Raw genomic sequence first — 12,996 nt, forward strand, 5'->3', positions numbered from 1 at the left:
AAGTACACCTGATAGGTAGGAAAACAGTTTAAGTCTTTGTAATACTGCCCGTCCCAATAATCCACTGGAAGCTATTCATTGAGCATTGCAATAAAATGTTCACTGATTCATTCATTTACACTATGTGATTTGTCCATCTTTCCACATGCACTTTTTTTTCACACCAAGTACACCCAGTTCTGTTTCTGGGCATACCATTTCATTCAATATTACTTTTAAAACTGGTAACATAAAATACAAATTTTGCTATATATTCAACTCTGATCACAAAGTCCACAAAAATTAATTGAATTTATGTTATTATCAAAGCCATGCAATTTCTTTTAGGTCTTACTTGGATAGGCTTGGGAAACAGCTACTTGAAGAAAATGCCTGAATATGGTGACCATTTTGAATGTGCACACTAACTAAACTATCTAAAGCATTGCAACTTCAGAAGGGGGTTGAAAATGACTCACCGCTCTGCATCCCCATTAATTATAAAAATCATGAAATCTATGGATTTCTGTGAAAACCAAAAATATGATTGTTTTTTTTTTATATAATGGGACATGATGAATTTCACCCAGTTGATGTTCAAAAACATATCTCCTGAACTAAAATTTGTACTCATGCTCTCTTTACTAAGAATTGCACCTTTTGTTCTGAAACTTATCTCAATGCTCCGGAAAGCAATATTTGTAGCTCTCAAAGTAACAAACAACATAGATGACATGACTTTGAATTTGCTTCCTGCTCACGAGAAAACAGGTCTCTCTTTATGAACTTGACCTACATGTGGTATAAATCCACTGATAAGAGAATCCAAACACAGAAAACTGGTTGGTGTTGTACTATCACAGATGAAACATAGTCAATCATGCTTCAACATCTCGTCACAAAAAGCCTCCACAAATGAGTTTCATTCTAATATCAGCATGTGTAAATCTGTTTCCTTGGTTGTGGCTCTATTCTGGCAGTATTTTCAACATCCCTTAGGTGGAGTCAAAAAGGTAAAGAGAAATGGACTTCAGATATTTCCTACAATTAGTAAATTTCTTTCATATTTTACGTTAAGTTTGATGCCATGACTTGCTGAGTGTATTGAAGACTGAGATATATTGACCTGTGACCTTGGATAATTACAGGATTACTGTGTATGGAGAAATCAAAAGGTGTAGTCTGCAAATAGTATGCAAATTGTATGCAAATTATTTGAAAGGTTTTGTAATTATTCTGTGCCAGAAATTTCTTACAGCTGGCTGCCACATTCACAGGCAGTGTTCCCTCTGAGGTTTCAAGAGGGTGCGCAACTTGAATACGTCGGATTATGTCTCACAGCTGGTCCGTTCATGTATATGCTAATTTACTGAGGTACGTCACAACGTACAATGAACGTTGGTGGCAACTGCGCCACCAACGGGCGCTAAACCCGAAACGCGGAAGAAAATCTACGCCGAGATCGCACATTTCGCCCCGAGTTATCGTTTCCAAAACTACCGATCGAAATGATTGGGACTAAAGTTGCGCAAAACATGAAATTTCACTGCGAGAGCAGTCGGAGACACTGCGCAATTGGCGCGCAAATAAGCCTTAGCGGGAACATTGTTCACAGGACACATAACCATGTAATGGTACCTCCGACACAGTACATAAGGCACTGTGCTCAAAAGGCTAAAGGTCAGGGAATGCCATAAAGGTCAAAGGTTAAATCAAGGAGCATTGAAATTTGTGCCAAGGAGTAGTAAGTGAACAACATCACTACAGAACAGCCAAAATTTAACTAATGTAATTTTTTCCCAATTTTTTGTTTTTTTTTCTGAAATGGCAGCACATTGCGAATTGTTACTTGAAGTACACATAATGAACTTAGAGAAAAGTCTCTTGAAGACAACTTTGTCCCTGGAAACAAAACAAACAAAACAAAGCGGACCACAACAATTTGAAAATTTGCCAAAGAAAAATAAAAGATTACGATTAGGAACACTTGATTATTGCAGTTCAGAATGAAAAGAGAATGTTTGGTATTGAATAAAATCAAGAAAATTTTGTCAAATTTGGGCATTTTTCCATTTCTGCCGACTGAAATATTTTATAGATGATTGCCATAGAGCTGAGAAGCAAGGTCATTGAATGTTATTATTTAGAATCAGAGTTTGTGAAAAATTCCTCTCACATAGACACACACACACAGACCTATGACTTGTAGCGAAGTTAAAAAAACGACAAAACACACTCATTCTTAATAACTTATTGCTAGTCTATGAGAAAAATAACGTCCTTTTGAAATTATTATTAACCTTATGGCACATTCCTGAAAGTTAACAATGTTTTGAAGATCAAGTTCAATTCACACCGCTGGTGAATTCAGAAAAAGTTCCGTTTGTCACTAAAACACATGTTTTGGCCAAACGATGAAGAATTCAATCAAACAAACACCTCTCCTTAGTTTTCAATGTTGGTCGCTTTCCATGTTGAAAGCATCAGCAGCTTTGAGGAATAGGAAATCAGCTCAGCTGTGGTGGTCTTATGCACCTTTCCTTTGAGATCCAATTTGCTCTTCCGTGACAGCAGCCAACCCCATTTTCCCTCCTTCATGGTTCAAATCCAATACAGTTTCCCGCTGGCCGATCATTCAACTCTCCATCCCACACGCTTTGCAATAGACAAGTTCAGCAAATTGCTGCTTGCAGCCAGTGAGTATGGCAAAAAGTCAAACAGCCGATGTAATCTAGAGCACGGTTGTTCTAGATGACGCTTCTCAAGGCACCTGGAGATTACCCTGTGTGTTCGCGCAATCAAGCACTGACCTCAGCTTCAGATTCAGCAAGCAGATTTCAAAACCTGGCCTGCATTCCAATCAAGTAGAATGACTTCATAGGACTTATCGGACGGATGTCATTCTGTGAAGACAAAACAAAAAAGAAGATGAATTTTGCTTCTATTTGATTGATTAGACTGGGACATGACAATGACACATGATGTACTTGAATGAGAATGTGAGAGCCTAATTTCAGTTGACTGGATGCATTTATAATACACTGTTCTCATTGATGTTTTCATAACATTCAGATCAAAAATGTTTCATTGTTTTAGAGTGACGCTCGGTATTTCTTGCTAAGGTTCGGGAACATGGGTACATTAGTTGACAATCCATGGTACATGAAGGATTTCTAACGTCCTCTTTTGCATTGATATACCATGGTGGAACCCAGTAAACTTACCTATACACATGCTAAACTAAAACACTGCGTTTTCCTTACACCAAAAAAGAGATAGTTACACATTTCCATAAATAATGGAGATAGAATTTAGTGAAACACATATACGGTGATTGACAATCTATGCATGACAAGAGTGCTCCATGATCACATGACTAGAGTTATGTGTAAAGTGAGTATGCAGAAAATAAAACATTGCAGATGAAAAATTACCACATACTGGGGTATGGTTATCCCATCTTACCTGTGTTTTCCTTCTGTCTATGAAGGCATTGAGTCTGGCCGTGTCGAGTCTGGAAGTTCCGGCAACATCTGTTGATGTTGTGCTTGCTGTCCGTATCCATGGATTTTGAAGACAGCTTGCAGCTGATAGCCTTTCACTGCGGGAAACAAACAAATATGATTTTATTCAATCATTAGTAATACCACACTAAGAATTTCTTTTAAGGTAGTAGGGCACCTTGAAACTGAAAGGATTTAGCTGGAAAGCAAATTTGGTGTAATTACTTACTATTTCAAAATGGAAATGGCTGTTGTGCATGCAGAAAAATATTAGATTTCAAGATTTCATATGAAATAAGCATCTCAACACTCTACTTTGCTTTCAAAATAACCCAACACCCTGCAGAACAGGATCAAAATTGCAGGGTATGGTTGACCCTCATTTCTGAGGCAACCAATCCATCGATAGGTTTGGTTAATAGCCAAGGACAGCACTTTCCCAAAGTTCATAACTACTACTATTTCCATAGTTTACCTGGGATCTTCTTTGAGCAAAGCAGAGACGAAATTCCGGGCCTCCTGGCTGATGTTGGTGAAATATTCCTGAGGAAAGCTGTAGTCAATCTTGGCAATGTTGACACAGGTCTCTTCCACACTCTCATCAAGGAACGGAGAAACACCGCTCAGCCTGGAAAGGGGAGATAGGATGTGGGGAATTAATTCATGAAAGCCAAGTCTCCATGTATCTGAAAGCCAAGTCTCTGTGTATCTAACTTTCATTTTGACACAGGAAATCTATATGTAAGCTATTCTGTCATGGTCTTGGATTTCAAGTGCTTCTGTTCCTTTAATAAACACAGTATCATCTGTTTTGTCCTTTATGGTCTTTGAAACAAACGCTTTGAAAAAAATGTTCAGAAAAATATCTCATTGCATGATGTTAGGAGCAACCTACAAGCAGTACTTACATAACATATGTCAAAACTCCAAGACTCCTGAAGAGAAAAAAGAGAAAGAGAATATATTATAATAAAATTTGTGATATTAGAGTAACACTCTCCGATATTTGTGCTGATTATACAGGCCCCGTACCACAATAAACGAACTTTGAACTTTGATTATGTACTTTACCAGTCAGAAACATATTACACTTGCAAATACATGTGTGTTTAACTTTGTGTAACATTTCCACATATTTTTGAAAACCTCAAAAGTTAGCATAGAAATAATTTTGCAGAACAATCCTTTGACGTTGTATTACACTTCACTATTGAAGATGAGAAGCTGAAAATATTAAATCATGATTTATGCCTGAAAATGTAATAAAACATTTCAAACAGCAAGATGTACATGTAGTGTTCAGTGCTAAGCTTTTAGGAACTTTCTTACTTGCCCCAAACAACGATGACCCTCCTTTCCACAAGTAATTATTTGCTCTCATCTCACTTACCACATATCTGTGTTGAGGCACACCGGATGTCCGTTGACTTGTTCCGGAGCTGCGAATTCAGGACTTCCGACCAGACTGTGGACGTACAACTTACTGGTGATATGCACGGCATCACCAAAATCAACAAGCTTGACCCGACAGCTGACATTGTTGGCTTCAATCATGAAATTCTCCGGCTGTAAAAAAAAACACAATTTCTATCTCAGATGAAGATTGAATGCAGTAGAAAGTTTCTCAACGAAGGCTACTTGTAAAATGCAGATCAGGTCCCTAGCTCTTAGATTTGTTAGCTATTCAGCAATTGGTTGAATAATCTACATAGAAGGCTACTTGGCCAATCACAGACTTTGTCTAGAAATATGTCTTAAAAATTATATTTGCTCTGACAGGATCCCCCTCTCTACTCTTGCTTACAGATGATTCTTCAGTGTGAATTTGAAAAGAGACAAATCTGTAAAAATATGTTTCCTAGGAATTCCAGCCATCAAATTGAACTATTAAGCATACTTTTGGTAAGTTGCTATGGCATATTGGTACATGTATATAGAGTAAAATGAAATGTACATATTTTTTGTTACAAACCTTGATGTCAAGATTGGCAATCCTACAATTGTGAATGTACTGCAGTGACTGTATGATCTGCTGCAGGTAATCCACAGCCATGTACTCCGTGAACAAAGGCCGGCTTACGATATAATCGAACAGTCTTCCATTGGGAATCCTGAAAAATATGGAAGACATACCTCTTTGATTTAACATGTAACTCACTAGTCTTCAAATTTTTTCAGTTCTCAGGCAGAAAAAATAAGGATTGAACAAGAACAGCACAAAACAGCCATATTAGAATTTATCACCATCTTAAGAGGTATATGTCCATTTATTTTTAAGAAGTGTACCCTAGTTAGGACAAGCAGATCATTATCAAAAGTCAAATATAATCCTTTTTCATACGGCGCAGGGGTGCCAGTTTAACTGAAAATATTGAATATATTTTTCAAAAGATTGAACTTACAGCTCCAAAATGATGATGAAATTTTGTGCAGTGTCAAAGGCATCGTAATATTCACAAATCTGGGGATGCTGTAGACTTCTCAGAACGGCGATCTCTGTTTCGACTTTGCCTTGCTTCATCAGTTTCTTGCTGATGAATTTAGCGGCTACCTCCCTGCCCGTGGTCAGCTGCACGCATTTCTTTACAAGTGAAAATCTTCCCCTGAAAGAGTTTGAGAGAAACAGTAAGAGAGCTGTTATTGATGTCATCAGCAAAATTTAAATGAAACTAAAAACTAATTTCATCTGAATTGTTGACCACCAGATCATAAATCTACTGCATTGCCAAAATTTTCATATTTGTAATGTGATACAGAATTTTAGTTTGCAAAAAGATAGAGTGAATAGTATATGGGTATAAACATATGAATGGTTTTAAAATGTGCATAGTACAAGATGAGCATGTCTTTTTTGTTTACATACACATATACTGATATATCGTGAATGTTGTCTGGTGTGTACATGCATAACAAAGTGTAGCATTTAACAACAGCGTATCAGGCGGTATAATAGAACATGGTTTTGATCATCACAGTTTCAGTAAAAAATAACATTAACACACAAAAGATCTGAAAGGCAAGTGACCATATTTTCAATCCATGCAGCATACTATTTACCTCCCCATTTCTCCTAACTCCGAGAAGACGGAATCAAAATTTTTCTGCCATTGTATCGGTAGTGGTTGGTCTCCAGAGCCATCTACAAATATAAATCGGGAAGAAAAAGGGAATTATAACACCAAAATAGTCGTGACAACAAAAACCTCATTACATGTGTAATAATTTTGACAGAAAAAGCTAATTTTTCATTATTTTGCACATCTAGGAATTCTTACTGTTGATCTTGTGACTGGTGTGGTTCATGTTGATAAGACTAATGGTCTTATCAACTTTTCTTTCAGGAAACGTAAAAAAACTATACATATATCAAATTGAATCAGTCTCAAGACTTTGTGTGTGTATATTGTTTGGAGAGTTGAGGACATGCAGACAGAAAACTACCTACCGACTTCTGAAATGGTGATAAGTTCCGACGGATCACTCGGAGGGCTGATGCCGATGTCGTTGTGAGCACTGATCCGGAAGCGGTAGGCAAATCCTGGATTGAGGTCTTCCATCATGAACTGGAGATCAATGGCAGCTACCACGGCTAGCTGCCACTTGCTGGGTCCCTTGCCTGAAAAATAAAAAAAGACAATTCACAGATTATGGGAACCACAAAGGTTTGGAGACATTGACCCTTTGTTTTTTTAAACTTTTCACCACCATGGTTTGACGCAAACCCATTGTTATCAATGGTGATTGTGGACCTGTTCACAGGAAACTGGGGTTAGCAGGGTACTGTATGATACATATAATCTTCATATGAGAAGTCTTGTGAATGTGAAACTTATTATGCCTAGTAAGGAGAAATTGAGAAAGGACAGCAAATGTAGCATAACATTTAAGTAGTTATAACCAGGCAACAGAGATATCCATTTTCTCATACACATAGGCCATTGAAACTCCAAAAAGCAACTTTACTTGAATCAAAATTATGCTGAAAGATGGTCAAAATGTTTACAGTTGAGAATGACAGCATTCAATTCATTATGCCATTGCTGGTGCCATGACTTTGACTTACCTGTTGCTGCTTGTTCCATAAATTCTATGGTATAAGCCGTGACTGTACAATTTCCAGTATGGTACGGAGGTTCCCATTGGACTAGAACACATCCACCAGGTTTTTCGTGTACTTTAGGTCTTCCTGGAGGCCCAGGCTTACCTAGTTAAACAAAATGAAGTTTTACTAAATAATGCTGGGAAAATGATACAGTTAAAAGTTCATCCTGAGAGCGTAACTTTTTTCAGAGGTCAAAGATGAAGTATATTGACAACAGAGATGGCTTTACAGAACATTGTTGTCTGTCACAATTTTAATGTCAAGATTTGTATTGTTTCATATATCTTATCAAAAGTGTAAGGATTTTTTTATCATATAATGTGAATTATAATGTAAATCATACAATGTGAACACCAAAGTCTGAAGCCTAAGAGAACAGCGCCCTCAGTGTTCAGATATCATGGAAACTACACTGAAATCATATAAATCTTTACTTCTGTAACCCGATACAGCCATCATGGAGAAGATCACATTGGCACTACAGAATTTTATTTCAATTCAAATCATTCTGCACTGTATGTGTCTTCGTAAGATGACATTATATGCCGATTACCTTGTACGGTAACCATGCCAGCGCTGGCAGCAATTCCCATATCATTGGTTGCTGTGCAGGTGTACTCCCCCATGTCTTTCCAGGAGCATCCAATGATCTCCAGGCTAGCCAGGCCTTGGTCAGTGTAGGTCATGTTCATCCTCGGGTTGGGTTCAAGCAGAGTGGTGTCCGGGGCGCGCCACTTGATGGCCGGTCGCGGCTTGCCACAGACTTTGCACGTCAGGGTGACGTTGTTGCCCTCTTTCACGAATACATCCGCCAGGGGCTCACTGAACTCAGGTGCAGCTGTGGAAAGAGAGTTTACAAACAGGAACAGATGTAAACTACTTATATCGACAATACCAACGGAGAGAGTTGCAGAACTATCTGTGATGGTACACTACACTCTAGCACTGTATAAGTACCATTTTTTTAGTGTTCATAAAGTTTCGATATGTTCAGCTGCAATTGGCCAAAAAGTCATTATTTTTGAAACAGTACAAGCGTGTGGGCCAAAGCGTTCACCCCATAATCTACACAACAGCCTGCTGAAGTTTACTTCTTCAATTTATTCTGTTTTGATATTTATATATGCCAACAGACTTGGAGCAAATTTAGTCATACCCAAAACCTGTGTTTCTTTTTTTCTGTGATCATTGCCTTTTAGCTGAAAATTTCTTGGCTTTTGTAGCATTTCTGTGATTATAAATCCATTGCCTTTGGTAAAAATAAGTTGTGTGTTTTGTTTTACATAAAATTTATGTTCTTCTTACAAAATTCAAAAATGCACTACAGTGATTAGACCTTGTCAATACAGTGTCTATATGTAAAATGTTCTTGCATGGCCACAAGAGCCACTGACCGATCAAAGTACACGTACAGCTATAAGTAAAACTTTGCAAAATCTGTTCTCTTCAGATCGTCATGCGTCTGGCAATTACAAGCAGCCATTGTAAGCAAGGTGCACAAATAAAAAAAACAAAGAACTCACCTTCATAAGTAAAATTTGGGTTAAGAAGCTGCAGGGAAATATAATAGAGAAGAGATAAATACAAAATTAGTCAACAAAAATTATTGTGAGAATCTATATGTATGATAGATGCACAGCAAAAGTGCTGAATGCACTTAACTCACAGTATTCAGAAATATATTTCATTGTCTTTCCAATAATATGATAATATTTTGATTTCTTATGTCATTATTAATGAGAAAAAACTTGTCTTTTTTATTAATTTTGAATGTATTTCTTAACAATGGGTAATGAGTCAGTGATTGGCATATTGACTAATTAATTAATCAATTAATTAATTCATTAATTCATTAATTAAATGAACTAAGTGATGTCATCATAATGTAAATTACTGAAAGCAATGGGTTCAGGTATACAGTGCGTAATTCTTGATTAATAGATTTTCTTCTTTAGTAAATGAGTTGTTATCAGTAGATTTTTTTTTTTTTTTTTTTTATTAATAATGACTTCCACAGCCGAGGCCATTTATGGAAGACTGTTAGTAAAAATACAGATACGGAGTTAAATCATGAAGACAAGACGAACAAACTTTAACAAATACTGAGAAAACAATGTTTTAAAACATTTTTAAAACCATTTAAATTTACAGAAAAAGGATCAATGTAATTGTATTCGTTTAAAAGCAAATTAAATTGTCTCGGAATTCTACTAAAAGAGAGTCACGAACACAATTAACTCTACCAAATGGCACATGAAACAAAGTAGTACGCCGAGTTGAAAACCTTGGTACATGAAGACTAAAAAATGAAGCAAAAGCATTAACATTAAACTTTGCATTTATGCATTTGTATAAAATATATAATCAAATATAGTCCTCCTTGATTTTAATGACTGTAAATTGTAATATTGCACAACGAGTCAATGTCATCACTGTAAAAACCAGTAATTCTTTTATGAAGAATGTTAAAATTTATGCTGTACTCTTTCAATTCTATCAGACTGGTGTTTACTAATACTGTTCCAAATAACAGAAGCATATTCAAGCTTAGACCTTACCAAGGTAAAGTACAATAATTTTAAAACGTGCACACTGTTTATACAATGGCTATTCCTCATAATAAAACCGAGAGCTTTTCTAGCACCTTGAATCATGTTATTTACATGGTCACAAAATTTAATCTTTGGTCAATAATAACACCGAGATCTCTCATGCTACTGACTCTACTCAATGCATGAGTGTCGAGTTTGTAAGGAAAATATGAACATTTCTTTTCAATGAAACAGTAACAACTTTACATTTAGTAGGATTAAGATTCAATAACCAAGTGTCGGACCAGCTGACAATTCTATCCATATCAGATTGCAGCAATAAAGAGTCATTATCCGAATCAATGATACGATAAATCTTCATGTCATCGGCAAAAGTAACGAATCCGACACAAGATTATCAGAGATGTCATTTATGAAAAGAATAAATAAAAGTGGACCAAGGTGAGAACCCTGAGGAACGCCCGAAAGGACGGGAGTCCACTCAGAAAAGCATTTTTATAATCACTCTGTGTAGCCTGTTATCAAGATATGAATTAAACCATTTCAGATAAGTGCCCTGGACACCAAAAGAAGTCAACTTATGAAGTAAAAGTTTATGATTTATACTATCGAATGCTTTAGCAAAATCGTATAAATGATATCACATTGTGATTTGCTGTTAACTGCTAAGAGGAGATCTTTCATAAGAATAGATAAATTAGTGATACAAGATCTACCTGAAACAAAGCCATGCTGATAGTAGATATGGAATTGGAAACATGATGTGAGAGTTGTCTGTGAACTATCTTTTCAAAGATTTTAGACAGACTTGGTAAAATAGAAATTGGCCGGTAATGTTCAACTTTTGAACGACTTCCTAATTTGAAAATAGGGATAATGTTTGCACGTTTCCAGATATCAGGAAAAATCCCCTCTTTAATAGACCTATGAATAAGATGGTAATTGGTATAGCAAGTTCATTTGCACATTCCCTCAAAAACATATTGGGAATGCCATCACTTCCTATAGCTTTGCTGGTGCTAATGCAAGCAACTCTTTCCTGACACTATCGACATCAATATCAATAGAAAATTGGTCGTCAATTATAGTAGCAACATTTGCATATAAGTGGAGACTATTCCATCAAAATTTCATCATTACTAAGGTTGTACCTAGAAATACTGTATTACTTATATCTCTCTTTAATATTAAACTTAATGAAAAGTTGTTCTCAACATGAGAAATCTGAAACGCACGAGAATATCATGTTGTGGCAGAGAACTTTTGCAAATGCTGTACCTAGGTTAAATTTTGTAATATGAATATTGTAGAAACGGAAAAAAACGCTCAACTCTGGTGTCATCTGATTTATTATATGTGATATGACTTACTCTGACAGTGACCTTTGACCCATAGAGGTCATCAGTTGAACCCCTCTTGTCAGCGAGAATATCTTCCATGCTCTTGCCTTCTTTCCGTCCCCTGAGAAACTTCAGTCCTTTTGCCCTGGGTTTCCTGAAAATGAAAAAGGGAGTGTCAAATTGATGTAAACATGTGAAATGAGCAATTAAGTTGTAGTGTACAAGTTGGTTGCTCATAAACCATATGGCCGACAATATTTTAGCTTTGACACTCGATCTATCACTTTGGTTATAAGTTACAGATCACTGAGAACTGACTGGAGATGAACAAGAGTGAATTTTCCCTAGCTTGACTGAGTATTTTTTTTTTCAAAAGCTTAGCTGAAAAACTATACTGGTATGAAAAACCATTCTACGAACACATATTTATACACACTTTTATCCAACAACAGACAGTGTATACATAATCTAGGTGCTTGTGTGAATTACAAAGTCAGATCCTTGGCAAAGAGAGCCTCCAAGTGGCTTCAACTTCTGGATGAGACATTTGATCACAACATTATTGAATAGGTACTGGCAGGTGTAAATGGTACTCATTGAAAGTATATCAGGGAAAGGAATTTGGAAAATAGGTTCTTTTACATTTTGAAATCTGTGTTTTCGAGATGCTCTGACTGGAGTATAGTCTGAGTTCCTTCGATATATTTCAGATGTTCTTTTAGATTTTTGTTCAACATACCTGATAATCTTTCTACCTTTTATATCAGTATTTAGTATTTGTAGTGTTCAGTATTTGTTAGACAAAATACGGCACAATATCATCACTATACACACACATGTAACTATACTGGTAACAGTCTAAACAGATAAAGAAACCACAAACCAATCCACCGTGCACCTGTGCCCATAACTATTCTGCAGTGCTGTCCAAAATTCAAGCAATTTGTCACTTCAGTCACCACAAAAAACCATCATGACTTCGTGTTAACACCACTTTACCGAAGAAATGTATCTTACTGCATTGAAATATTCTCTCACCGATCAAACACCTAAAAAAATCCAGCAAACCATTATCTTAACCTGTCAACCTTACCCACTGACAATCCACCCTGCAATATATCACACCATTTTCTTTGCTTTGATCCGACTTTGAATCTTACCACTGGTGGCGCTATACCATCTCCAAAGTGAAGGCCAGTGATGTGAACAGAGTGCTACCATTGATGTGAAGCTTACAAATAGCAGTAACATCTCTTTTAAAAAGCCAACAATCCTTTGTCGATGTCGAAATTCTAGTATGCAGGCCATGCTTACTTTCTACATTTTTAAAGAATAATGAACCAGCAGATGAATGGTCACAAAAATTACTGAGAGCAAGGGCAAAAATCTACAATCAAAAGCGAAAATTCTTTCTATGCTTGCATTTTTTTTTTTCAAACAGAATCCATTAAATGCAGAAATTTTAAAATTTCTGGTTTAGTGTGACATTGTGAAAGTACATAGGCTATAATAGGAGTGTC

At 36.4% G+C, this 12,996-nt stretch overlaps 1 protein-coding gene and 1 long non-coding RNA gene across 15 annotated transcripts in view; one reads left to right on the forward strand and one right to left on the reverse strand.

Moving 5' to 3' along the window:
• Positions 1 to 1,164: 1,164 nt before the first annotated feature.
• On the forward strand, positions 1,165 to 1,741 carry LOC139143514 (uncharacterized). Its single transcript, XR_011554606.1, has 2 exons — positions 1,165 to 1,256; positions 1,595 to 1,741. It is a non-coding gene; the product is annotated as an uncharacterized lncRNA (long non-coding RNA).
• Positions 1,742 to 2,048: 307 nt separating this feature from the next.
• The window catches only part of LOC139143511 (kalirin-like), a 344,734-nt gene continuing 333,786 nt past the window's right edge, over positions 2,049 to 12,996 (reverse strand). For 13 of the 14 annotated variants that reach the window (XM_070713906.1, XM_070713901.1, XM_070713905.1 and 10 more), the window contains 13 exons: positions 11,507 to 11,630; positions 9,108 to 9,135; positions 8,138 to 8,422; positions 7,546 to 7,686; positions 6,928 to 7,098; positions 6,540 to 6,621; positions 5,885 to 6,085; positions 5,455 to 5,593; positions 4,873 to 5,048; positions 4,391 to 4,417; positions 3,958 to 4,110; positions 3,445 to 3,580; positions 2,684 to 2,882 (listed from right to left, as the gene is read on the reverse strand). In XM_070713906.1, coding sequence (XP_070570007.1) covers positions 2,817 to 2,882; positions 3,445 to 3,580; positions 3,958 to 4,110; positions 4,391 to 4,417; positions 4,873 to 5,048; positions 5,455 to 5,593; positions 5,885 to 6,085; positions 6,540 to 6,621; positions 6,928 to 7,098; positions 7,546 to 7,686; positions 8,138 to 8,422; positions 9,108 to 9,135; positions 11,507 to 11,630 — 1,729 coding nt within the window. In that variant the 3' untranslated portion in view covers positions 2,684 to 2,816. Of the gene's footprint in view, positions 2,883 to 3,444; positions 3,581 to 3,957; positions 4,111 to 4,390; positions 4,418 to 4,872; positions 5,049 to 5,454; positions 5,594 to 5,884; positions 6,086 to 6,539; positions 6,622 to 6,927; positions 7,099 to 7,545; positions 7,687 to 8,137; positions 8,423 to 9,107; positions 9,136 to 11,506; positions 11,631 to 12,996 lie in introns of all 14 variants that reach the window. The other variant, XM_070713903.1, reaches the window with a different exon arrangement.

Source organism: Ptychodera flava, chromosome 11 (assembly GCF_041260155.1).
Source record: "Ptychodera flava strain L36383 chromosome 11, AS_Pfla_20210202, whole genome shotgun sequence".
Classification (NCBI taxonomy): domain Eukaryota; kingdom Metazoa; phylum Hemichordata; class Enteropneusta; family Ptychoderidae; genus Ptychodera; species Ptychodera flava.